Source organism: Sinocyclocheilus anshuiensis, unplaced genomic scaffold (assembly GCF_001515605.1).
Source record: "Sinocyclocheilus anshuiensis isolate Anshui unplaced genomic scaffold, SAMN03320099.WGS_v1.1 scaffold916, whole genome shotgun sequence".
NCBI classification, from domain to species: Eukaryota; Metazoa; Chordata; class Actinopteri; order Cypriniformes; family Cyprinidae; genus Sinocyclocheilus; species Sinocyclocheilus anshuiensis.
The window spans coordinates 2,127,132-2,154,468 of NW_015548264.1; the positions used below are offsets into that span (position 1 = coordinate 2,127,132).

The 27,337-nt window shown below is 38.7% G+C and overlaps 1 protein-coding gene across 2 annotated transcripts; it reads left to right on the plus strand.

The window, feature by feature from the left end:
• Window positions 1-26,047, plus strand: net1 (neuroepithelial cell transforming 1). 2 transcript variants are annotated; one of them, XM_016443186.1, is made up of 11 exons: window positions 1-244; window positions 7,511-7,577; window positions 14,030-14,092; window positions 21,855-22,130; window positions 22,614-22,676; window positions 22,864-22,960; window positions 23,041-23,117; window positions 23,211-23,468; window positions 23,564-23,734; window positions 24,022-24,208; window positions 24,307-26,047. In XM_016443186.1, the coding sequence occupies exons 1-11, from the start codon at window positions 123-125 to the stop codon at window positions 24,744-24,746; spliced, it is 1,821 nt and encodes a 606-aa protein (XP_016298672.1). In that variant the 5' UTR covers window positions 1-122; the 3' UTR covers window positions 24,747-26,047. The 2 variants fall into 2 exon arrangements, with proteins under 2 accessions (XP_016298672.1, XP_016298673.1); XM_016443187.1 differs by lacking the exons at window positions 1-244; window positions 7,511-7,577; window positions 14,030-14,092 and adding an exon at window positions 18,971-19,250.
• The last annotated feature ends 1,290 nt before the right edge of the window (window positions 26,048-27,337 follow it).

Sequence of the window (27,337 nt, forward strand, 5' to 3'; positions counted from 1 at the left end):
TCCCATCCGTTGAATATTGCCAACTTCCCCCTTTCAATTCACCCCCCAAAATTTCTCATTTTAATTGTACTACGTTTTGTATAAACAGTTTACAGTAGCGCATTCCAGGTCCACATTTTCAAATGGAGGAAACTGACGGATCTCCAGCGCCGATGGCGGAGCCGGTGAACGAAAGACCGAGGAGGAACAAGAGAAAGTCGTCGGTAGCGGATATCGACGCGTCTCCAGAGCGCAATTTAAAACGGTCAGGAAGATCATATCACACACTTTGTTGTTGTTGTTGGTGGTCTTTATTATTATTCCAATGCTCGCACTATTGTGGTCTGCGTATCCCTTTGCCAAATATGCCACTCTTTGCAGTTATGAGAACTGCATGTAGATCTGGTAATAAAAACGTATTTGTTGATTACATTTAAACAGTTTTATCTATATAAACCATATCTAATAAGTTATTCTGTAACATGCCACTAAATGGGTGAGTATAGGTGTATGAGTTTGTTGTGTTTTCAAAAGTGAGAAAAACTTCCGCAATATGTCGACTAATGAAAACAAAGCATGAATGCAGGAGAGCGTATGTATTGCTGTAACGTTCATGTTTCATCCCACCACATCATGGCGCTAATGCCTCATAAAATATAAGAGCAGCGTTCAAGCCACAACATAAAAAATGCTCAGCTCAAACCTCTTAACACACCCGTTTTAAATGAACAAGTGATTAATTTTTTTTAGCTCACTTAAGAGTTTTACACAAAAACTTAGCAGTGTTTTAAATCGGCATTATCACTTAATCAGCTGTGTAATGCAATTGACTGACTTACTAACAACAACAACAACAACAACATCATTCACATTTTAGTGCCAAAGATGTTTACAAAGTATACACACCAAAGTAGATTTAATAAAAACAACCAAACTAAACGGGTATATAATAATTTGACAATATAAAATAAACAAAAACATACGGCAAGCATCTTTATTTGTATGCAAAGACATTGATTTTGATCTAAAAGGTTAGAATGAATGAATGACTTTAACATCTGTCAGATCTTGGTGTATAGCCATTTTATCAATATTAAACAAAGAAGACATCTGATAATGTGTCCAAGGTACTGCATGTAAATAGACCATGCCAAATATATGCAAGATCTCACATAAACCCTGAGAAAGAAGCCAGAGAGCATCAAATGTGCTTTTATCACAGGCTGAAATAACAACAGTTTATTTTGGCAGAGGGTCTGTTTTTTTTTTTTTCTCTCATGCCAAGCCTTCTGCCTGATTGGAACACCAGGAAATGTGACCCTATTTGCCTCTTATACAATCAGAAAACATCAAAAATGGCATGGAAACTTTTTAAAATTTTTTGGAAAATTTGAGAGCTACTTGCCACTATGATGCAAAGTCATTGCTATGTGGACACTATGATATTCTAAATGTTTTTAGTGTGTTGCTATGCAGTTGCCAGGGTGGTTATTTGGGTGTCACGAGGCATGTGCTTGGTGGCCGATGTCAAAAGAGTCCTTTCCTAGATATTTTACAAACTGGTCCGCATCTAAGACTTTTAGGAAGTATAACTGTTTAAATAAATTCTTACCCAAGCATCACACAACATACACATCAAAAGCACCAGCGTCACAATGACGTCACCCTGTAAATAGAAAAAATAGAATCTAATGGACTGTTCATAAGGAAGCATTCAAAAACAAAGAGTTACATTGTATTGGATATCTTTCAAGGGAACGGTTTACAGAGAGTTGAGAAAATAGTAGTTAGTGACATTATAATGCAGTTACTCTAATGTAAGTTTATGGGATTTGTTTCACCTTCTTTATTGTCCGAAAAGTCAAAAGCCATCACTTAAATGTAATAACATCTCTTTACAAGAAGCTGCATGATTTTTTTTCCCCTTTTATCCATCCATGGATAAAATGCAAGATAGTTTACAAAGTTTAAATGTATTTTCAATTGCGAATTTGGCATCTAATGATTACGAAAACATGATATTTAAGATAAAATTATTATTTTTGTTATAAATTGTATTTTTATGGTCGCTTTATTTTAATGTTCAATTCTTGCTATTAACAAACTATTAACTAACTACGACTTTTGCCTCAAACTCGTAATTTGCTGCTTATTAATAGTTAGTGAAGGTAGTTATTAAATTTAGGTATTGGGTAGGATTAGGGATGTAGAATATGTTCATGCAGAATATGTGCTTTATAAGTACTAATAAACAGCCAATATGCTATTAATATGCATGCTAATAAGCAACTAGTTAATAGTGAGAATTGGTCCCTATATTAAAGTGTTTCCATTTTTATATTTTCATTTTACATATTGTTTTTCAGTTAATTGAATGTGAAAATCCAAAGAAAAAAAGTAATCGTGATTTCAATATTGATTAAAGTTAATGATTTAAAAATGATTTTTTCTATAATTAATTATAAATGTGAACCTGGAGCACAAAACCAGTCATAAGGGTACATTTTACGAAATTGAGATGTATGCATCTTCTGAAAGCTGAATAAATAAGCTTTCCATTGATGTATGGTTTGTTAAGATATGACAATATTTGGCTGAGATACAACTATTTGAAAATCTGGAATCTGAGGGTGCAAAAAAATCTAAATATTGAGAAAATCACCTTTAAAGTTGTCCAAATTAAGTTCTTAGCAATGCATATTACTAATCAAAAATTAGGTTTTGATATATTTACAGTAGGAAATGTACAAAATATCTTCATGGAACATGATCTTTAATTAATATCCTGATTATTTTTGGCATAAAAAAAAATCAATAATTTTGACCCAAACAATGTATTTTTGGCTATTGCTACAAATATACCCCAGCGACTTATGACTGGTTTTGTGGTCCAGGGTCACAAATATAGTAAAGGCCTGTTTACACTGTAACAATATCAATAAAGATAATTTTAAAAATTCCATCAGAATCCATCTTGCGCTACAGTGCTTGAGCATTTAAAGTGGCAGACAACATAACTGCAGCATGCACTTATAATAAATACAATGTTATCATGTCTAAGTGTGGGCGCTAATCTAATCTTTATAGTTAAAGTTCTTGGTGTGAATGGGCCTTAATACTTGCCTTCTATGAACTATGAGCAAAAAAAAAAAAGGTGACGTGAAAAGCTCACTATATGTTCTGACGTAGTGTTGTGTCACAGAAAAGCAAAATAGACTTTTATTAAATGTCTTGTTTTTGGCCTTGTTTTGTCCAGTAATCCCCAAGGATTTAGTCGACAATAACCCATTTCATTTAATACGCACTGAAAAACCAGATATAGTTAAGATAAGAGCACAACGTCACTGCTTTGCACATAGCAGGACATTGTAGATGTTTAAGGCAACCGTTATCCAATTTCAGATGATCTATTCTGTGCCGTTTTGACACTCAAACCCTTTACGTGGCCTTCTACAGGTTCGTTATATATGATGTCTCATATTTGACAGTGGAGACCACAACAAAGAAAGCTTTTGAAGCCATTGTGGAGTGATCTGGATGAGTAAGTGACATATCATTCCTCCAAGGCCTCTCCTTTGTTTGCTACGTAAAGCACGGTGAAACCAAACCTACTTATCTTAACCCGAGTCCCCTTCAGTGTTTTCCCACCTTAACGTCAGTGGGATTGCGTTCTCAATGACAGAAGAAAAAAAAAAAACTTGAAACCAACGTTGACCGTCCCCTTAAAACTAAATATTGGTTTGTATGGTACATTGTGACTACTTAGGACGTCCAAAATTCAGAATACGATACACAAGAAGTGCAGTTGTGTTTAAATGAATTTGCACACATTAAAACGACCAATGCAACAATGACGTCAACCTACGAACACAAAGTAGCATCTTACATGTTCCCACACTCGTATCTGATCATCTGACACTCGAAGGTAATAACTATAGTGATGTAATGTCCTGTGGAGTTCTCAGAACAGGGCAGGCCTCATATTTGGTGTATTTGTGCAGTCTGTTACATTGCCTGTGAGAGACTCTGAGGTGTTTGTGTTGATGTAACCATCACAGGGTGTGTGTGCTATTTGGTCCATATTTGTCATGTCGGTGTCCAACGTTTCAGACAACACCTCGGCATTCCAGTCATGTTTTGGAAGCACTACACACTCATAGTATCCCTTCTCGGTTTGTGAAGCTCCCAAACAGCACACATTTTGTATGTCTCTCTTATCTGATACACCTGTTTCAGGCATTGGAGTCTTTGAAATTGAGCTGATGAGGTGAATCGGGTGTGTTTGATTATGGAGAGTGTGCTGAGGGCCTCCAGGAACAGGCTTAGGAAACGCTGCTGTTGGCATTTTACGCAATATGGCTACAGGTCCATTTCACATTTTCCCCTTTTAAAACCACAATTGGTTCGCTTGCGGTAATCAAGTATTCAGTCTGCTCAAAATTTCTGTGTTAGCCAAATATTGTAATCAATCAATATTGCAACCATGTTCAGAAGTAGCTGATGACATGTTTAATTTGGATTCACTTCCATTGGGAATTGAGTGGAGTATTGCATATTAGAATAGCAGGTTGTTGGATTTGATCTCATGTTGATTTTAAGGTCTCAAGTCCCATAATTCTCACAGCCCATGTTTCGTTTTACTGTCCACACATGCTATCCAGTCTAAACTGTGTGACAGATCAGAATTAGTATATCTAAATAGTACGCTACCATACAAAACTTTGAGGTTAGTGATTTTTTTAGGTAAATTAATACCTCTTCAGCATTAAATTGGTAAAAAGTGCCAGCAAAGACAATTATAATGTTATAAAATATTTCAAATAAATACTGTTGTTTTACACTTTCCGTATATTCAAAAATTCAGAGAAAAATAAAGTTTTCTGCATTGATAAAGAGATGTTAAGCACAACATCAGCATATTACAATAATCTTGTGACATTAAAAGGCTGGAGTAATGGCCAGAATTAAGCTTTGCCATCACAGGAATAAATTAAATTTTAAAACATGAAAATAATTATTTTAAATATTATTTTATATTACGTTATTGTAACTAATATTGCCCCTTGAACATCGATGATGTTTGTTGTGATGCTGTCGTTGGGAGATTTTCTATTAAAGAAAAGCTTCTTAAAATATTCATTTAATTATGAATCTGAAAGTTGTGAATTTTAAGGTAATGAATTTAGCTAATATTTGCATGCAAACACAAACAGTGTGTGACAAGAGACTGTATGGTGTTTTATAACATCACGTTTTATGACAGCAAGTTCCAATATTGGTGCATTACTCACAAAATATGCACTTTTCAATATCACTTGTTAAGTACATATTACGTATTGGCCTGGTCACAGCCAAGTCTCTTTTTATCCATATAAATTAAATATGCTGTCTCTACTTTTCCACACTGCCTCAGCAGGGCAGTGTGGAATGGAGGACACTCCATCATGGTATTGGCAGCGTCATTTGACCTACATATTTAGTCCCCTGTTGTCTTTAGCAGTCGAGACCACCCACAGTAGAGTCTCTTTCTAGTGGACACTGATATAGATTCTGTACTCTGTTAACACACTTACACCCTCTGTCTGGTCAGATAATATCACACCCAGGATCACCCAGCTTCTCAATGTTCTGCTCACTGCATCACCACATTTCTTACATTGTTATTAAGAAACAACCTGTACCATATACACCATCAGACATAATTCAATTGTTAAACACACCTCAAGTTAAATGAGTCACATTTGAACTAGTCTTTCTGTGAGAACCAGCTTGTCTCACTTCCCACAAACATTTTTTCTCTTGAGTTGTTGAACTGTAATTACCTATTTTCTCATATACATATACGCCATTTTCATTCTACGGTCATCTGCACTCAAGTGACGAAATGATAAACAGACAACTCATGGAAAGATATAGAGATGGGGGATGCCTGCAGAAACCACATCAGACAGAATAAAAAAAATTAGCCCAAACATTCACATGTTCACATGAGAATGAATGTCTTCATTTTGTTTTCCACTGTTTTAGTGATGATTCTTTGTGATATGAAGTTCCCCCATATTTAATAAAGACTTTTAATATAAAAAACATCTGTTATTATAAATGGAGGCTGTCAGATTTTGACTCATCCTCATGCATTGAAAACAGCTTTCACCGCTAAATAACTTACGCACGATTAAATCTTACCGATTAAAACAAAAGCATTCTGGGGTCAAATATTTCTGGAAAAAAAAGACTGCGACTGTTGTCTCATGCAAAATATTCTTTGTCTTCTCAAATATTGAGTTGAAAATGCCATTATGTCCATGTATTTATTGTTCTAAAGTTTGGAATCAGTATGATTTATTTTTATTTTTTTAAGAAAGTAACACATTAAATTGATCAACAGTGATAGTAAAGACTTATAAATATTTGGCAGCACAACTTTTCTCATTGATAATAAGAAATGTTTCTTGAGTACCAAATGAGCATATTAGAATGATTTCTGAAGGTTCATGTGACGCTGAAGACTGGAGTAATGATGCTGAAAATTCAGCTTTACATCACAGAAAAAAATAACATTAACATAATATTAAAACAGAAAATAGTTTTAAATTAATAATATTTTACAATATTACAATTATTACTGTGTTCCTTATCAAATCATTGAAGACTTGGTGAGCATAAGAGACTTTTCAAAAACAAAATCTTTTGATCAGTAGTGTATTAATTTGGCAAGTAGCCATATGGTAATGCAATATATTGTTGAAAATATTTTTCACCACCCTTTTGGCCTTGATTACATCAGTGAACAAAAATGATTTCAGAGTGATTTGAAAGGCAGAAATATTTTCTTTAGAATAATGCTGACATGCGCTTCAGGGTAATTGATCATTCTTTTGCAATGTTGCTAAAATAAACAATCCAACGGCAATACCTCATAACTCCATTAATGATGATTTATTCATAGTTCTGTAAATTAGCAGATAATAAATGTTAGATTGTTTTTGAAGGCTTTGTATAAAAGTTTTGGCGGGCCGTCCCATTACCGTGGCTGAAAAAAGAAAAGGAACACTGGGTATCTTTGCAAACATGACCTCGCTGAGACAGTTGTCACCAGTCCCCAAATAAGGGCCCAGCCAACAATGAGGGGCAGTGCATTTGTGGGTAAAAGGACATGATGGATAGAGACTGAAGGAAAGGGCACGTGGCTGAAAGACGGCAAAAACTGAGTGTCTTGGTGTGAGTTAGAGAGATCGGGGCTAAGTGACGCTCTCTCTGTATCGGTTCTGCAGACCATGATGCAGTGTCACGGGAGACGGGGCTACACCAGGCTTGGTGTGTGGTACGTACAGGATGTGTCTTTACATTTATGGGCTTTTCTTGTGGGCACACTGACATTGTTGGGTTATGGACATACAGGTCTGGGTCTGGTTGGATGCTTTGTATTTGTCTGGTTTTCTGTGTGAAGAGGGAATTAAATGTTTTATTTCAAATGGCTTTAGAAGAATAATTGTTTTGAGAATCTTATCTTGTGTTTTTCTTGCTGTAGGCCGTCTTTGAGACGAGGAAGTTCTTTTACTTTCCTGACACCTGGACCCCAGTGGGACTTCACGCTGGTGAGTAGCTTATGACATCCATATGGCTCAACTCTTTCTGAAGCATACAAAACACCCAGTAATTCTGTTCCAAGCCACTTTGCTGTCTACTGTCAACTAGGCCTGTCGCAATAATCAATATATCGACTTATCGCGCAATATATGTACATGACCTCAATAATTTTTGGTGACGCAATATATCGCCCATTATATTTACTTAGAAATTAATGTCACCATGTTTTTTACATTCCACTTGCGCCTGTGTCTTTTGCAGCTTCTTGTACATAACGTGGTGTAGTCATGAGGTGCTAGTTCAAATTTAAAAAATGCTTCTACAAAAAAAGTTTCATCTGCAGATATGGTCTTGTTTAGGGATCTGTGCCTTTGTGCATACGGACATCTGACTGCTAAGTAGTGATTGTGTTTTTCAGCAAAAGTGTGCACCCTTAATTTACAGAGAAAATAAGGAAAAATCTGTAGATGGAAAAATCTCCATACAAGTTCTTTGTGCATTTTTCTTTTTTTCTACTTGTTACTTTGCACTTTTTGTTAGAAAATGTTTATTTACTATTTATTCAGGTTTTTTAAGGTATCTAATATTTTGATATTTAATTTCCATGATCTGAATATTCTTAAAAATTAAAAGTGTTGTCATTTGGAAGTGTGTAGGCCTTCTTGCATTATTATGCTGTTACATTATGATTATATATTCAGTGGCATAAAATGGTCTTTAGAATGACAATAATATCACTTATCGCAATTATTTCTGGGGCAATATATCGCACAACAAAAGGTTGTTATCGTGACAGGCCTACTGACAACTAGGGCTGGCCGATATAGCTAAATTTATCAACGATATAATGTTTCATATCGTTCGGTATCGATAATTATTGACTTTTTAATAAACTTTTTATAAAACAAAAAGCAATAGAAATTTTTTTTTACATTTAGCCACTTTATTTATAATTAACACAATTTATTGAGACAAACAACAAATAATTTTTGTTTTAACAAACACAATAAAAATTAAACAAATATCTAATTTCTAATGTTTTATATGCAGATTAAATAGGTCTTTATTGTATAGGTCTTGGGCTAGACTAACAAAAAAATGTAAATGCATTCAACGCCACTTACATCATCAATGCATCTCGCGCTCCACTGATGACGCTCCCTGACGCACTCCTAACATTCAAATGCAAATGTTTATTTTAAATTCGACTAATATTCATTCTTTTATTCACAATCTCCTCATCACAGGCAGGCACAGCACTCATTTCAGCATGTTCGTGTTTGTGTGTGCTGTCTGCGTCACTCATAGTACGTGCCTATATCGTGCGTTATATCGAACAATTTTTCTATCGATATCGAAGGTGTACCGCCGATAAATATCGATACCGTTTTATCGCCCAGGCCTACTGTCAACACAGGCAGCTAGCTACTGAGGTAGCATCATAAGTGTCATTGAATAAGTGATTTGAAACACACCTCTCCAAAGAGGGTGTATATCATAACCTACATAGTAGGGGTGGAACGGTTCGTGGAAAAAAAAAAATCAAACCGTACGGTTCGGCACGTGCTAGGACCGCGGTTCAACTTAAATCTGACAACGCACGCACGCAGTGAGAAGATTTGTGCGTGAGCTCATCGGAAAGCGCGCAAACCCCGCACCTCAGAACGCGCGCAAATATTAAGCTCTCTCTGAAGTATTGTTTAAATGGATAAATTCACACAAAAATTATGTCAAAATGCCCGTCTTGTTAAGTATCCTATAGCAGACATAGCTGGCTGAACGTACTGGATCAGTGCGTTCTCTTAAAGTGACAGCACTTTCTTAATATTAATCAAACAGCAACAACAAAGAAATCACTCACTGCTCTTGATTGAATAGCTTTTGTAACTTTAATAGAGATTAATCTTTAATATATACAGTCAAATATGCAATGCTGTTTTACATTTCATTTTATAAATAAATACTTTATTCAGTTTCTGTACCTGAAAATTAATGTTAGACCTACCTAAAAAAAAACTGAAAATCACTGGTTATTTTATTTGTATCTTTACTCTATTATATTTATTTGTGCTGTTGCTTGTAGTTAGATAGATTATTCTTATTTTCTTTATTTTTATTTGACAGTATAGTTTTTGCCTAAACATAGCACACGCCGAACCGTACTGAAACCGTGACTCTAAAACCGTGACACAAACCGAACCGTGAGTAAGTTGAACCGTTCCACCCCTACTACATAGATACACTCTTCAGTTTGTACACTGTTTGGAGGACAATATTGGGCAGGATGTAAGAACTTAAAATGTTAAAAATCAAGCGTAGCATTAGTTCTGGCAGGTCACGTTAGTCAAGCTCGCATCAGCTGACTCTCAGCTGATCCCCATCTACCTATAGGAATACGACACCCATCTAAGCATTCATATATAAGGTCGCTCAGTATTATCAGCAGTTTTCGCATTGCTCAATAGCTAATTACCCTCCTCCATCCCCAACTCCTCCTCTGTCAGTCGGGATTCAGCCTTCTGATTCTCCTTTGAATCAGACTAATTCTAAAATGTGTACATAAAACTATTGAACTTTTAACAATATCTGCAATACATTTATGTTGGTTCTGTTCTGTTTACCCTGGGGGGGTATTGCTGCTCTCATCCATGCTGGGCTGCATGGATGCGCAGGGAGTTCTTGCCCAGAACAGAATCATACCGCCAATCCAAACTGTATGCTAATTGTCAATCATCTTTGACGATAGTGGTCCTGACAGAAATCAGATTAGCTGAAATAGTACATTTTTATTTACCAATACTTTTATATTGAACTAACCACTAGATAGGATTTTTCTTGATTTGGCCACAGTCTTTGATTAATTGTTTCATAATACGGCTTAGTGCAGTGCCTTCTCAGAAGAATAGATGCTGAACAGAATCTTTTTAGGCAATTCTATTTAACTATACAGTTTTCAATGCCATAAGGAAATTAGAAATGACTGTTCTATTCACTTTCACATTACCACTCTGTTTCAGCATTTTACAGCCTGTAAGTAAAGCAGGACCAAAATTTTAATATAAAAAATTTGGACATACAACAGGTGACCTTTGTATTTTAAATGACGTGAATGCTGTAGCTCCATTAATGGTGCTTTGCTACGGTTCACCAGTTTTCATGCCTCAGAAACTTTAATACTACACCCATAAGGTCATTTTTGTTAAACCTTCCATCTTTTTCCTTCACGCAAGTTAGTGAGTGTACTTTCCCCTTGCCCTTTACGAAAATTTTGGCAGATATTGTGCCTCTCAATCACATTGTCCCCAACTGATGACATCTCAATCCTCTCATGGCATCGCGTGCCTCTGGTTGAGCTGATGCACAAATTGCCACTGATACATTCCCAAGCGTCTCTCTATCCCCCAAATTTCCACCAAACTATATCCAAAGTCCTCATTCCCACTGAATCAGTTAAGCAGTAAATGCAAACTAGTTTGTGATTGAAAGCAGAGAATAGAGCCCGATTAGAGCATTCCAAAGTTTATGAAGGCCAAGCAAAACGCAATCCATCTCTCATCTGTAGGAAAACTGGGGGGTGGAAAGACGGGAAAGAAGACTGACCGCTTTATCCCGTGCCAAAGTGTTCCTTTGATATGTAATTTTTTTTTTTTCATGAATACACACACACACACACACACACACACACATTAGCTCATCTAGTGGGCACATGGGCCTCATTAGGCTTCCAGCTCAAACGCCATTATCTCACCTTCAAAACCCTGCTGAGGTGAAAGAGTATTCCTCCCTCCTCTCATTTCTTCTCAGACTCCTGGAACATAAAAGCGTAGAATCTTTGTCTTTAATGTGGAAGTAGTTCTTCTGGTTAAGGCCGTCTGTATGGCCGCAGGGTGAACAAGGTGGTGCAACAACAGATGGATTATGCAGGAAGTGGCCTGCAGACCTCTGTGATACTGCCGGATTTAAATTTGACAGCTTCTTGTGCCAACATGTGATGATGATTTGAAAAAATCTGTCTCAGACATGTTCAAACGTCTGGTTTCATTGTCTTCCAATATGCAAATGTATGTAGCATAATTTAAAGGTCTTTATGTAATTCAGTTCATAAGGAAACTAAGGTAGTTCTTATGAAAATTATTTGTTGGTTTGGCATTCATACAACAAATGTGTGGTTTTTCTTCTGTAGCATCTAGATTACTGTTACAATGAGAGTCAAGACTGATTGCAGAAGAGACAGGAAGCAGCTTGAGACAACTGAACATTATACTTTCATTTTATAAAAAATGTGCCCCTAAGTCTTTTTTGTAAAGGTGACATGCTCAAGTTGCAGCATTGGTTCTACTGATGGCATCAGTTTGGGATGAAACTACCTGAACAATGGTAGCTTGAGGAGAAACCTGTTTGGAAACAATCATTTTTCCAATTCTGTAATTCAAATTCTAACTTTAAAGATTTCCTTTTTCCCCTTTGAAACAACTTTTCAGGCCGTCTTATTTTTCAGCTCCTTTCTACCAACCACTGTTCACATCCAGTCAGCCTGATGGAAGTCCCATCCTACTTTTTTCTTTAATTGAATATCCAGTTTTACTTGGAAAATGTCACATTACAGAAGTTAAATGGGTTGCAAACACCATTTCATGTTGACTTTTCCATTTCATTTTTTGCTTTTTAGACTTTTCCCCCTCATTGATTGGTAATCAGTGTTCTCTCTCTAACAGATGGGCTTCATGCATATTGATTTTATCCAGATGTGTCAAAACCACATGTCTTGGCCATCATGTGCACAAACTCTTCATCCTAGCTCTTACTGACCCCTGCAATATGCAGAGTGTCCCAAAAACGTGACTTTGATTGAGCTTGTTTAATAATCTCATGTTTTCTGTGCCAGCTGCTGTTTGCTCTCATAAATTCTTTGCAGTAATATCCGTTTATGGTTTGTCCACCAGGAACATGCAGTTTGGGGCCAAAATACACGGCTTGTCTATCATTTTGACCTTTTCTCTTTGTTGCTCTCAGTTTTCTTTCTTTTTATTGTGACGCTTTAGTTTTATTCTTCCGAGTGATTTTTTTTTATGCTTTCCAATGGTGACCTAATTTTTAATTTTACATACATTTTTATCTAAATACACGAGCAGTATCGGTGCCACTTGTAAACTTACAGACTATTAGCTTTTCTCCATGGTCAAATAACACAAAAGCAGCCGCTTATCTGTGTTATCTATTAAAACGTTCAAAACCAAACACCATGAGTAACCTGTGATTCACTCAGTAGCTCAGCTTCTGATGGGCGAGCAATCATTACGGTCAACTAAAACCCTCCAATCAGGGTCTTGATTAATTCTCCCTGTTGTCTGTGAATGGGGATTTGCTAAATGATAGCTTGTCATTTATTGTTTTAGTGTTTGCCAACTTGTTCGCCATCAATGGGTTTGATGTTAAATTAGCCTAATCTACTCATTGCTTCAATGAAACTCGTGAGCTGGCTGTAGGGTGTTTGGTTTTGATCACATGACTTTACAAATGCTTTCACCCTATAAGAAAACAGAGCTCATCAAGACGTTACTTCTGTTAGTGGCAGTGACATTAACAATATGGGCTTTTCAATTGATACCGGTCTCATAAACAAAACCTTAAGTGACTTGCAAACTAGCCCTGTTTTGTAAGTGTTGAATATAAAGGTGTAATGTAGATTATGGGCACATTAAAACTACCACCCGTTTTTCAATATGTAGCCTCACTCTGGATGAATAGTCAAGATTTACTAACATTCAAAAACCTCCTACTTGTGGGTTTAATAATGATATTTTGTCTATTGCTTGTATACATACATACATAATTATCATTGAATAAAATACAAAATGTTGTTTCATTATAATGCAAAAAATAAAAAAAGTGCAGATCCATGTGGGTCTAGTTATATGGAGGGGCTGATGTCTTCTTGGGAGGTTCATTAAACTATAGCTCAGCCACCAACTAAACTGTCTTTAAATGGCCTGTGTTGAAAGGTTTCGTAAAGTGGTTTTGGGAAAAGTCTAGTAAAGAGAACATACGCCAATAACAGAGACCCTGAGGGCTCTTGGTGGCCAACGCAGTGCTGCAAAAAAATGTATAACCCCTTCACACCCTGCACACACTCCACAGGTAGAATTTTCACTAGCCAGATGCCCCACCAGCCCCCGACTCACAGACACAGGTGCTAAAATGCCTCAGGGATAATGATGTCCTTCCTGAGTCTCACTGGACCTCCTTATGAGCCATTGTAACCCGTAATACCAACTTTTGAGGTAGCACTTTGCATATTATTCAGGAAACTAAAGGAAAACTGTAGAGAAGTTGACAAAAGAATGTCTTCCTTGGTTCCTCTCTCAAAGCCAGAAAGTTTTTACAGTTTTTGTAAGTGTCACCTTTTAGTTTAGATGTGTATTGTGCTTCAGATTCTTAAAGGTTGTTTTCCTTTTTGCAGAAACGCAAGCGTAGAGAGAAGGACGATGCAGATGCTGTCAGTCTATGCAGCTTTGACTTCAAGGTAAGAAAACCAGCAAAACAACATTGGGCAGATTTAGCACAACTGATTTATTGAAATACATAAATCAAGAGGTCTTGCTTTTTCAATTACTCCCTGAAGTCAGTCTGTCCACAACATGCTTCAAAACAACATCAAAGTCTCATTATAACAACATCAAGAAAGAAAAAAATGCCCCCCTCTGCCATATTTGTCAGCAAAATCAAAGCCATTTTGCACAAGACTCCTAGATGAAATCACTTGTTTGTGGCAGAAATCAAAGCCTTTTAACCTTAAACTGGAGGAATTTAATCTTAGAAAATCATTCCACTGATAATCGGAAAGGTCATTTCTCCCTAAACCGTAAACTTTCCATGATAACTGTCAGTAATTATCCTCATTTCAGCAAGGGCTTAATTAAGATGCGCTGCTGTGTAAACTAACAAGTTGTGTAATTTGACTCTGCACTGATCTTGAATCCTCTCTAGTTTATTTTTGTACTTTTCTCCTTCTGAAAGAGAACAGTTGACTTATTAATACACATCCATAGCAACCCAATGTTTTTTACAGTTTAGTAAGAGGTCGCACTGAGCACACTCAGATCCTCTGAACTTTGACAGGCAGGAGAACAATATAACTGAGATGACTTTCATCAGTCTTGCGCCTACGAGATGAGAGAGCTCTGATTCACCAGAGCCTACATGCCTTAAGGAATGGAAAAAAAGCTGGCGAAAGTTATTGCACAAAAACATCTCATAACAAAATGCCCAACATTGGCAAATGTATTCTTTTTAGTATAGTATTGCTAGAGTAGGAGATTATAAATCATAGATAGATCTAGTAAAGAAAAGTCATGCAGGTTTGGAATGACTTGAGGAATAAGGCCTCAATGCCTTCACTTCACATCTTTGAAATATTTCAGTCACTTGTTCATTCCAACCCAGTCTATTCTAGAGTGAAACTTGTTTCCAACTCCCTTCCCCACAGCACACCTTTGAGAATGCATATTGTGGGAGGTGGGGGTTTTGTACAATCAATCACCTGTCCTTCAGACACCCTTTTTATTTTCCTCTGCACTCCCCTCAGGGCCTTGTTCTGATTAATTTACATTGTGATCTTGAGACTGTCAAATTGAGATTTGCTAAATGCATACTCGCCAGATTCTGCTTAATGTAACTACCAAATTTTCACAATGTACAAAAGTATTCACAAAATTGTCAAAATGTTGTCTTTAAATGGTCACAGTTGAAGTTCTTACTCTGTGACTAATTTAACTGGTGTAGCTTAAAGTCTGATCTGATTCAGATCAGTTTAAGTCTGTGAGAATGAGAAGGAAAGAGTCCGTACGCGTGTGTGGGATGCGTCCTGACTCTGTTGTGTGTCTGGACCGAGGGGTGTGTTATTAGTTACCTGCTCTGTTTGGTGGCAACCACCTCTGTTGAGGGTGCGTTGACTCAATTGGAGTTAAATATACTTGAGATCAGGATGTGTGTGATTTTTATGTTTTTCTGTAGTTGGAGTTTTGGTGGCACACCAAAATAAGAAACGACTAAAAAGCAAATTATGGTTCCATGTGTTTAGCGAACCCACTGTAATAGTAAAATTAATGTTAATGTGCCATATATGTGTTTTACTGCAAGTCATATTATAACTTAACACAAGTTTAGTTTTTATCTGTTTTGGTTTCAGCTTCTTTATTTATAAGAGGATGCTGCAAATGACTATCAGGAACTGAGATAGATTGTTATATAGCCATTTTCTTACCTGCATGTTATTCTAAACCTGTTGATTTTTCTTCTGTGGAACACAGGAGGAGGTGTTTTAAAGAATGTAGATGCGCGCAATTATAATGTGGACTGGTGCTTTCTAGCTTCAGAAAGGATGCAAACACACCATAAAAGTGGCTCGTGTGTGTTTTGTGCTATATTCCAAGTCTTCAGAAGCCATAGAGTCAGCTACTTTCTTCAAAATGTCTTATTTTTGTTCCACTGAAGAAATTCATACAGGTTGGAATGTCACGATGGTGTGGAATATTTACATTTACAAGATGGGTTACCATACTTACAATTTGTAAGCAGCATGGAGGATCGTATCACGGAAGGAAAAAGGCATATAAGATGAATGAATGGGGGTGGGCATTGAAGTTGAGATGGCAATTGATAGAGTGATTCCAGAGAAAAAGAGTTGGTGTTGCATTGTTGATGTACACCTACAAATTTAGACATCACGCACCTACAGCCTATTCCCAGTACGGGCTTGTCTTTTAACCACACCTTTGTTACAGTAGATGCGATTTCCTCCAACACTGATAAGAAACAGAAAGCTTTCAAAAACTCGGACAGAAGAGGTTAAATCATAAGATGTTCTTTATGTTGCTAATCAAAGTCTGTACAAGTATAGATAATGCATCCTGGACCATCCAGCCACGAAGAAATCAAATTTGAAATTCCATCACAGTCACCTGAACCGCAGTACTATTGAATTATCCACTAGGGGGCAGCACTACGATCCACTGCACACCTTTCTGCTCGCTGCCTATTCAACAGAGGTTTATCAGATCGTAGCAAGTTAGCTCACATTTTCCCATTAGGCAAGCTCGCTCACGGCCCGCATGAAGTGAGTCACTCTTGTGTGCTGGTGTTTAGCACTAAAATAGGAGTGCTGTGTTTGTGCTTCACACCCAGACGTCCAGCTGTCATGTGTGTCGAGGTGTTAGCCTGCAGGGGGTGCAGGCTGAGCCAAGCTCTCATGCAATATGACAACCACACGTCTCGTCAAAACACGCCGAGATGAAGGAACCCTGTTATTGATATCACCCACACTGATAGCCCTATTTGATTTTTAACCATACATATTCAGGGTTTTTTTTTTTCCACAACCATTATGTGATGAGTAGTCACATGATTAAACCCATTAACTGCTGCTAAATCGGTTATGAACTGCTAGCACCAACATCTATTATACTTATGGCAAAGATGGGTCAAAAAGTATTATTAAAATCATGTGTTCTTTTGTTTAATTTCTGTTTTATATATATTCATTAGCAAACACTGTTATCCAAAGCGACTTAGAATGAAGAATACAAATGATTTATCATAAGGAGGAAATAACATGAAAAGTGTTAGCAATACAAAGTTTCAAACATTGTCCAAAATAGTACAATTTATTACAGTGTAACAAAAAAATATGTAAATTATATTTGTATATTTAAATATTATTTATAATATATGCACACAAATATTATACAAACTGTAAACTGCACAATAAAAATTACATGCACACTATTTTACTCAAGTTTGACTAAAAAAATGTTTTAAGCTAATTTCACTCATTTAGTAAAGCCACTTGTAGTGGTAAAATTAATGACATTGACATTGGTTAATGTGCCATATATTACTATGTTTTACTGCAATTCAATTTCACAAGTTTACATTTTGTCGATTAGTCATCTAATTTATGTTGCACTTTCAGCATCTTAATTTATAAGATGATGTTGCAAATGCTGTTCTGAGGAACTGAGAAGGATTGATAAAGGGATGGTTTACTTTAAAATGAAAACCTTGTAATTTCCTCACCCTCATGTTGTTTCAAACCCGTATGATTTTTTTTCTTACTCTGTGGAACACAAAGAAAGATGTTTTGAAGAGTGTAGTTGGTCATTGTTAATGTAGTTGGTTTTGGTTTTGGTTTTAGTTGGTTTTCAGTACACTTACAATTCAATTAGTTAGTTGAAAAAAAAAAAAAAAAGTACATAAATGTGATTTTTATACACACTATGAAAATACACTGATTAGTTGTGAAAATAGGGAGTGTAATGTTTTAAATAATACAATAGCATAACATGTAAACTGAACGCAGCCTCATTAGCAAATAATCCTGCTTCCGTTTGACCCGTCCACTGAGCAGTGGAAGGTGTCCTGATCCAAACACACTAATGCATGTCCTTTCACACACTTGTATTGACACAGGAGGCTGAGCTTAGAGTCTGCATATCGTTCATCTCCATTTGCTTAGAATGCATCCCAACGCTTTCACACTTTTTAACACAAATCTCTCTTAAAAAGCGCCATCACATGCTAGTCCATTTGCACAGCTGAAGTTAATACCTCTGCTGACAGTGTGGGAAGGTAGCAGTAAAAGATTTGGGTCTGTAGTGAACCAGTGCTAGTGGATTTTTGGTCACCCAAATGTGGAGGTCAATGGCTGTGCAGTTTTGTGTACGCTGAGAAAAATAGAGAGGATCCTGTTAAGCAGGATTTGTTTATGGCGTGGTCTGGGTCAGTTTCTGGTTTGGACCAGTGAAACTTTTTGATTTATCAGAACTCCCCACACACCTCCAATACACAGACAGCCCTGATTGATATTGTAATTGATCATCCCCCCCTCCCCTGCTGATGAGTGGGTGATAACAACCCAGTTCTTCATTAGGCAGATCTCAAAGCAAATATGCCTGTACTTTACACCCTTCATGCAACTCAAAGACATGCATAAACCAATCCACATTGCAAATAGAAACAGACTCGCTTTCACTCACCACAAAGCTACACTGTTTTGCATTTTATCTTAAAACTTTTACTGCAAACTGGGGAGTATGAAAGGTTTGGTTGGTTAGTTTAAGGTCCAAAATGACTTTAATTAGGGTTTAAATCTAGGTTTTGGTGGACCATGAAATGTTTTGATAATACATTTCTGATTCGGTAATATCTAGTAGACGATCTTTGTTGATATGAGGTTGCAGAGATAGTCAGGTTTTCTCAGACTTTGTCCCTTCAGATTCTTTTACATATCCCCTCCTCCGCCCTCTTGCCATTGGTGAGTTTACATCCTGATTCCGCCCCTTTCAAAACTCTCTGTATATGAGCACTCCCTACCTCTCACATCCCTAGAACAAAGTTAGAGATTGTAGAGTACACACACCGAGAGTGTGTTTAGAAGTTAGAAAGCTCCGCTCAGGCGGACAATCACAAGTTAGGGGGACGGTGAGGTTTTCAGATCTCTCATGTTACATCACGTATTTATTTAAGAATCACTTTTGGATTATTGCCGACTCTTGGAAATAACAGAAACCAACCAGTGGATTTTATTGAAAGAAATGGTGGCTTACGATGAACCCTGTGTGGTACCTATCAAACGGACTTTACAGAAGATAGACTACCAGAACCAGACTTGCAAAGAACTAGAGGTGAGACCCAAAGGCGATTAATCGCAAATGTTTGAGTTCCTTTACTTTCTTTATCAGCCAAGTCAGTACCTTGCCCTGTTGTTATCTGGTACACACACTTGCCTTTAAAGGAGTAAGAACTACAGGTGTGTTTCTCAAGGATGTGAGACTTGAGTGAGTGATCAGCAAATCAACAAGGCTAAAGGTCTTCTCAGCTATAGTCATTGAGTTACTGGTTTACATGTTAACTTTTTTTTTAAATTGTCAGGTTGTCATTGTGGTGGCTAAATGTGCTTATACGGGAAGTTTAAAGCCTGTGTGTTTGGCTGTACACCTGAGCAAACGTTTTGCAGGTATATTAATGGTTTGAGGAGCCCCTCAGGGTTTTTTTTTTTGAAGGTGTGAGAGCATGCAGAGATGAAGAACATTCCAGCTGTCTGAAAGCAATCACAGCCCATAGCCCAGGTGTGCTTGAGCCCTGCTCTGAGTATTTAGAAATGCATTTAAGACCCAGAAAAAAGGCTTTTATCTCACTTCATTTCAGCAGGCTGCTATTCCTATTTGCGGTTTCAATTCAGATTCGGAAGTGGCCACAGAAATGGTTTAGTTGTCGGGAAAACTAAAGCAGAAGTAGCAAATTATGAATGAATCAGGAGATTTTAAGGAAGTTGTGGCTCAAGGCTGAGGGACATTAACTAGAGCTTGGTTCCCCTCGTTAATTTTTTTATCACAAATTATTGTTTGTTTGCCAGGTAATCATTTTCATGCCAAAATACCATAGACTTATCTTGTTTTTATTCACAGCTAATAATAACAATAGACTAACTGTACCCCTAAAAATCTTTTGCATTTTTAGAATAAAAAAATATATATAATTTTTTTATTATATTACTTAATTTTCCTTTACTTTTGGGGGTTATTCCCAATGGAACCTTTAGCCAACTTCTAGTGACAATTTTGTCCCCAACGTATAGCTAAGCAAACACACGCACACATTACTTAACAGCAGTAGTCTAAATACTGGTTCCTGTGGGGGAGACTTCCCCCTGCTAAGTTCTCCCAATGCGACTCTCCCAGGGGGTCCCTACGAGTCAACACAGCCAGAAATAACCACACTATCAGACTATCTGTCTGCTTAGATGTTGCTCTTTCCACTAGATAATCTAGAATTTAAAAAAAATTGTTTATTATTGCAGGGTTTCCCTAAATAGTAGAAAGAGTGCAATAGGCAGCAGCAACACTGCAATTATTTGCTTTGAGCCAGTGATGGCTCACACAGGTACTTTGGTGCTCATTTAAATCCAGTTTTGAGCCAGACTGCTTCCTCTGCGGTCAGTCTCCCCAACATCTTGTGTTTTTGGCCACCGGTGGAGAAGGTTCAGTTGTGGTCTTCATGTTTACTTCCATGATATGTTACAGCAGAGGAAGGGCAGGCAGGCAGATCTGGGTGGCCAAGTCCAGTTGGGCTTGGGCCACAGTTGCAGTTCCTGCTAAAATAAAGTCGTAGATCTGCTCGGCAGCTGTCTCTGCTGGTCGGAGGAATGGTTCCTTGGTTTCACTTTGCCAAGAGAACAACACATCCTTTTTTTATATACTTTCAGCAGCTGGAAAACCATCCAGCACTGGAAAATCAATTGAAATGTGCATTTTTAAAAAGTGCAAGCACACAGTGCTTTTTGTTCTCGTTGTTTGAAAGACGCAAACACTTTTTTTTGACAACAAAGCTCACATTGTTCCTGGAATGGTAGGAACATTTTTCAGTCAGATCTCTAGAGTGTAGGATCAATGTCTCAGATCTCCTTTGCTTTGATTTTTTCCCCCCTTCTCAGGTCTGTTGAAGTTGGCTGGAGGCCCAGTCATTATGGATATAAGGTTTGAGAGTGCTCACCTCCCCCTCTCCAGGGGGTTCAGGTGTGCCTGTCTCTCTCACGCAAGGGCTACAGGGCCTGCCTCAACACGAAGCCATAAACAGCTCTTAATGGACGAAAGGAGAGAGAGGAACAGAGTAGAAGGGAGTAGAGTGCACCCTGTTTAAAGTCCTGGGTCAAATCTGTAACTCAACGTGGTGGTCCGTCTGACCCACATAAATACACACAACCAACAGCTCTTAAACGTCTTCTTGAAAGAGCAACTTTGTCTCCATTAAGTGAACAACCACCCTGATCAGGGGGGCCTGTTTGCTATAGTTAGGCTATGTTGTCGAGTGTGTGTGGGTCATCAGTGTGGGACAGCTGACTGAGGTCTCCTACATTCCAGTCATGCCTCTTGAATGCTGAGTCTCCAGGGTTGCAGCCAGAGAGGGGTCTTTGTTCGTGTTTGTATGTGTAGGTATATATATAATTATTTTTTTTGCTGAGGGGTCAATCTCACGTGACTGGCATAACAGCTGCTGCCTCCAATCACCCTGACCTCCGGTTGACCCCTTCACACCCGCAACAATGGAGCGTGTATCCAGTGACTCATACGACAGCCTCTGTTTATGTGAGGCAGAAACTTGTGCTCCATTCTCGATTTTTAGCCTTCTTGTGTTGGCAGTTGTGCAGTTAATGAAGCACTAAGGAATCTGTTGTGGTCAGTTGGGGGTGATTAAGTTTTAACGTTTATTTCCATCCTTGTGTTTCATAGGAACCCTGTACTAAGCGTGTGCGGCCTCTCGGCCGAGTGACCTCGCTGGCGAACCTCATCTCTCCCGTGAAGAATGGGGCCGTCCGACGCTTCGGCCAGACCCTCCAGGCCTCGTTTCGGGGCGACGGGCGGTCTCCGGGTGTGCCCCAGCAGAAACCCTGCAGCAAGGCCGCGGCTCCCACACCACCCAAGCGACGAAACAGCATGCTCTGGTCCGAGACCCTGGACGTCCATCAGAAAGGAACCTTTTCCACCAAAGAGATTAAGAGACAAGAGGTGAGGAATCCAGACAGCACCGAGAAACCTAGACTATTAAATCCACTTTCAGTCCCCCTGCCAGACGCTACTGAATCAGGCCTGTGTGACTTATTAAACCCAAAGGGCCTGGGGCTTGGAAAGCGCCCTGTTCCTCCTCTTGCTCTGTTTTTATTCTGCCTCACTGTACCTCTCTCAGTCTGGCTGTGTTTTTTTGGCCTGTGTTCTTGGCACACAGTGGAATGGAGCTGAGAGAGTCCGGCTGCATTCTGGCATCTCAGAGTCAGACGTACAGTGCTAACACAGACTGGCCGGTCTGACGCACAAAGCCTCCACCTCTCATTCACAACTAGACCTAGTAATCAGACATTACAGCAAACTGTGAGCCCCTCAAATATTTCCCACCAAAGGGAGGAATCAGACAGATATGTAGGGGGCTTGACTAAAAATACCCAAACAGTTTTCTTGGTTATGAATGTGACTGTTCGTTTTCTGTCTCTCCAGGCTATTTTTGAGCTGTCTCGAGGAGAACAGGACCTGATTGAAGACCTGAAATTAGCCCGAAAGGTTTGTCCATTTCAAATTTTTTTGTTAGAACATTTAAAGCAAACAGACCGAATAAGTTCTTGGCTGTGCTTTCAGAGTCAGATACATTGGCTCACTTCCTTCCTCCATTTCTAGCCAAAAATGTCTCTCCCTGTAAAATTAGAAGCTGCTATTATTTACTCATCATTTTCTCATTTTCTATGTCCAGGCGTACCATGATCCAATGCTGAAACTTTCTATCATGTCTGAGGAGGAGCTGACAGCCATCTTTGGAGACTTAGATGCGTATATTCCTCTTCATGAAGGTGAATATTGTACACAACACCTTATTGTTTTTAATGAATTTTGACGACAAGTAGTGCTAACTCATCTTTTACCCAATCAGATCTTCTCGCTCATTTGGCGAAGGCTACAGGCCCAGATGGCACAGTGGGACAGATCGGCAAGATTGTTGTGGACTGGGTAAGTATCCATCTCTTGATTGTACTTTCATTATTATAAAAGGCACGCTAACATTGTTAGATTGTTAAGACTAATTCTCGCTTTGCTCCACAGCTGCCAAGGTTAAACGCGTACAGGGCATATTGCAGTAACCAGCTGGCCGCCAAAGCCTTGCTTGACCAGAAGAAACAGGACCCAAGAGTTCAGGACTTCCTACAGCGCTGCCTTGAGTCACCTTTCAGCAGGAAACTAGACTTGTGGAGCTTCTTAGACATCCCTCGTTCACGACTGGTCAAATACCCCCTTCTTCTGAAAGAGATTTTAAGACACACACCACCAGATCACCCAGACACAGCAAGCCTTGAGCAGGCAGTAAGTTCAGACACAAATCTAGTAACTGTAGGCTTTCAAATTGAGTCGTTTAGGTGACATTTGATGTTAATGCTGCCTTTGTTCCTTGTCTCCAGATAAGCATCATTCAGGCCGTGTTGGCTGACATAAACATGAAGAAAGGGGAGTCCGAGTGTCAGTACTATATCGATAAGCTGGAATATTTGGATGACAGACAGAAAGACCCTCGCATAGAGCAGTGCAAGAGCCTGCTTTGCCATGGGGAACTTCGCAACAAAAGTGGCACGGTGAGTTTTTGTCTTCAATACAAACACACCCATAACAGCCCAAACCACTGGAGGGAAATCACTTGTCTTTTATTCACTGGAAATATAAACACAAAAGCCACCATATTCCAAATAAGGCCATTAGAGGGAAGGAACTGGCTCCCTTTGTCCCTCAAACAAATGACACAATGACAAGGGAATCTTTGAGAGCGCCAGGAGAGAAAATTGTTAATACTTGCAAATCAGCCCAACGTTCAAACAACACGTCAATAACCAGATCTCTCTTTTTTCCTTTGTCCTCTTTTTAGAAGTTGCATGTGTTTCTCTTCACGGAGGTTCTGGTCTTGACCCGGCCTGTTACGCGGAACGATCGGCATTGTTTCCAGGTGTACCGCCAGCCGATCCCAGTGCAGGATCTCGTATTGGAAGACCTGCAGGATGGAGACGTCCGCATGGGCGGCTCATTCCGAGGGGCCTTTAGTAATGCCGATAAAGGTAAGGTTGACGACTCTCAACGTCAAGCTGATCACGCATTTTCTTTTTGTCATTTCTTGTTTCCTTTTGCTCATTGGAATATGTTTTCCCCCCTTTAGCCAAGAACATCTTCCGGGTACGCTTCCAGGACCCATCTCATGGCCAGTCCCACACACTGCAGGTCAATGACATCTTCCACAAGCAACAGTGGATCAATTGCCTCCGCACTGCCATGTCGACCCAGAAAGATTCGCCGCTCCCAGAGAGTGAATCCTTGTCCACCCCTGCCAGTACCGACATTTGCACCAAAAGGAGCTCGTCTTCCGTCTCCGCCATCATCCATATGGAAGAGACGGATGAGAACTGTCCACGGGCCGCGGCCTCCGCCCCTTCGTCCCCCAGCTCTGAGGAGCCCCCCAGCCCCACGCCCTCCGCAACCTCCACTCTCTCCTCGTCCTCTTCATCATCTTCAATTTCCGCCCCTTTCCTGCACCGCAAATCCAAAAAGGACAAGCGTTCAATCTGCTCGTTGGGCAAGAGAAAGGAGACCATGGTGTAAAGACTAAGCTATCCCAGGGTGCACATGGAGTGGCACTGTGTGGAGGACTTGTATTTATGTGCGTGTATGGACTGTGTGTTTCTACAGCAGTGTTTTTGTTACTGTCCACAATGGCAGCTATTATTACCAAATCCCTCCCCCCAAAACCCTCCCAGGTCCATGTGGGCCGCACCAGTACCAGAAAGACAGTATTCGTGAGGCGACTGTGTGGATCTCAAGGGATTGAAGATTGAAGACACATCCCGCACACTTTAAATCACCACGTTGGTTTGTGTGAAAGGGCAAGATCACACATCTAGTCTTGTTTATTGTTAGTTTGGTCATATTTTTTTTTATTTTATTAATATTGATTTATTTTTTTTGTAATTAAAAGTTTTACTTTTTTCAAACTTATCAATAAGATATTTACTGTAGCTCTTTTTTGTTTTTATTAAAAGCACTGTGTTTAGCTTTTAGAAGGGAAGAATACCCACTGAGAAAAAAAAAATGAAATATCCAAAGCAATGAATACTTTGTAAAAGTCTGATTCATAGCTCTACTGGAAGGCAAGTCTTACAAGTACATTCCCATTAAACAGATGTTTTATCAGCTCCATTTTATATTTAAATTAGAAGGTATAATTTTTATCAAGACAAAATGCTACATTTTGTAGCAATTTGATTTCAAACTGTCCAAATGGAAAATTAGCTATTTTGTTAATGCAGAAATCAAACCTGAGCCATAAGTTTTCCCCCCCCCCCAAAATGATGGATGAATATTTCAATGTGGCATCTTGCATGGAGCTTTACTTGTTGAGTCCTGCCTGTATTATCATGAGGGCCCAGTGCATGTACATGCTTGTCAAAGCAGAAAGTTGTTGTAGAAACGGACTGTCGGATAGAAGAAAAGTTGAATGTCGAATGAGGGCTTGAGAAATGTTGATGTGAGATTTAGAAGGAAACTTTGGAATAGAGTTGGATACGACTAGATGGACTTGATGATTGGCGCTACTCGATATTAGCAACCATTCATGGACATTGGTTTGCTGTTATTCATATTTTCGTAGTGTCTTCATGAAGTAGGAAGGTTTGATACACTTGTTTAAAAGCCAAGATGTTGTTTTGAGAAGGAAAATGAAAGTATGTGTAGGAAAATTAACAGTTTAAAGAAGGTTAAAGTATGTTATGACCACTTCAAAATGTCTGTAAAATTTGTAAATGAGAAGGGATGTACATTATTGAGAAGGACTGCGGTGTACAGTATGTGGTGTAAAAATCAACTATTAAAAGAACAATAAAGGTCTGTGTAAGATTTGCATCTGACAACAGAGTCCCTTGTATGTGGTGTAAAAATCAACTATTAAAAGAACAATAAAGGTCTGTGTAAGATTTGCATCTGACAACAGAGTTCTTCTCTTTCTTCTGATGCGAATTGCTGCTCTACACTACAACATAAACCCAGTTTTCCAAAGGCATGCGAGACATTACAAAACCTAAACTTATAACACATGCCGATGCGATTATGAGAAAGCTATCTTGAAATTGTTTCCATACATTCCAAGTAGACAGGCACTCAATAAACACAGACACGAATTCACCCATACGCAGGTTAATTGTCGAACTACTTCTGTGTTTTTTTCCGCTGACAATTAATCACTCAAAAGCTCTTTAAACAAATCCCCCAATGTGGGCGACATGCCCGAATCATCTTCCATTTTTAGCGTTTGGATGATTTTCATACTCTGAATCTGTGTCTTATCCAGTTCCACTGTCCTAAACCCCCTCTCTCCATTTCATCTAGAACTTGGCAGCTGCATAAAGAAAGTAAGTCTGTATTAAACAAATACTTTAATTTATCTCCGTGAACCCCCTTCACTGATGGTATTTGCCTCTGGTAATCTCTTTAGTGGGAGGCCCAAAACAAATGAGCTGTCAGAAGTCACTTAGCACGTCCGCTGATATGCTTTGGAGTCGATTCGAATAACACACGATCGCTTTGTTTGTCGGACGGTCAATCAGAGGGCTTGTGTGTGAACGTTGACGACGGGTCTAAAGAATGCGATCGGTTCTTGTTTAAAGCTAATCTCAACAAATAAGTTCATGGATTGATTTTATGTGCATTAAGTCATTTGGCTCTTGGATGCTCAAAATGGCCTTTCTGTGCTTGGCAAAGCCACTTTTTAGTGGGTTCAGGTTTTATGGAGAAATTGCCTCATGTCTGCCTTTTAGGGATAACAGAATTCTCCAAACGTTCGTTCATTTTGCCCGAGGAGGCTGCCTGCTGTTGCTGATTTACTTTAATAAACACTAATAATGTAGACACATATCCTCTCCAGGGTCAGCGAATGGTCGCGAGCATTTACAAGCGAGTCGGGTTATCATAAAGAGGGTCTGTATTGTTAAGCAGCACTCAACATTTTTCCTCACTGTACGGGAGGAAACACAGCATTTATTGGGTCTACTGGGAGGAAGTCAAACAAACAGATGATGGTCAGTTTACAACTGTGAACAGACAAAACATTTACCAGTAATTGAGTCCATCCAGAAAGAGGTTTGGGGGAGGATGACCGTTTCATAAAACCATCCTTAATTTAACAACATTTAGATCTAATT

Bases quoted from the DNA above. Each gene is read 5' to 3' on its own strand.
- net1 (XM_016443186.1), top strand. From the start codon at position 123: ATGGAGGAAACTGACGGATCTCCAGCGCCGATGGCGGAGCCGGTGAAC. The intron at 22,677-22,863 runs GTTTGTCCATTT...TTCTATGTCCAG, and splicing joins ACCTGAAATTAGCCCGAAAG to GCGTACCATGATCCAATGCT. The intron at 24,209-24,306 runs GTAAGGTTGACG...TCCCCCCTTTAG, and splicing joins CTTTAGTAATGCCGATAAAG to CCAAGAACATCTTCCGGGTA.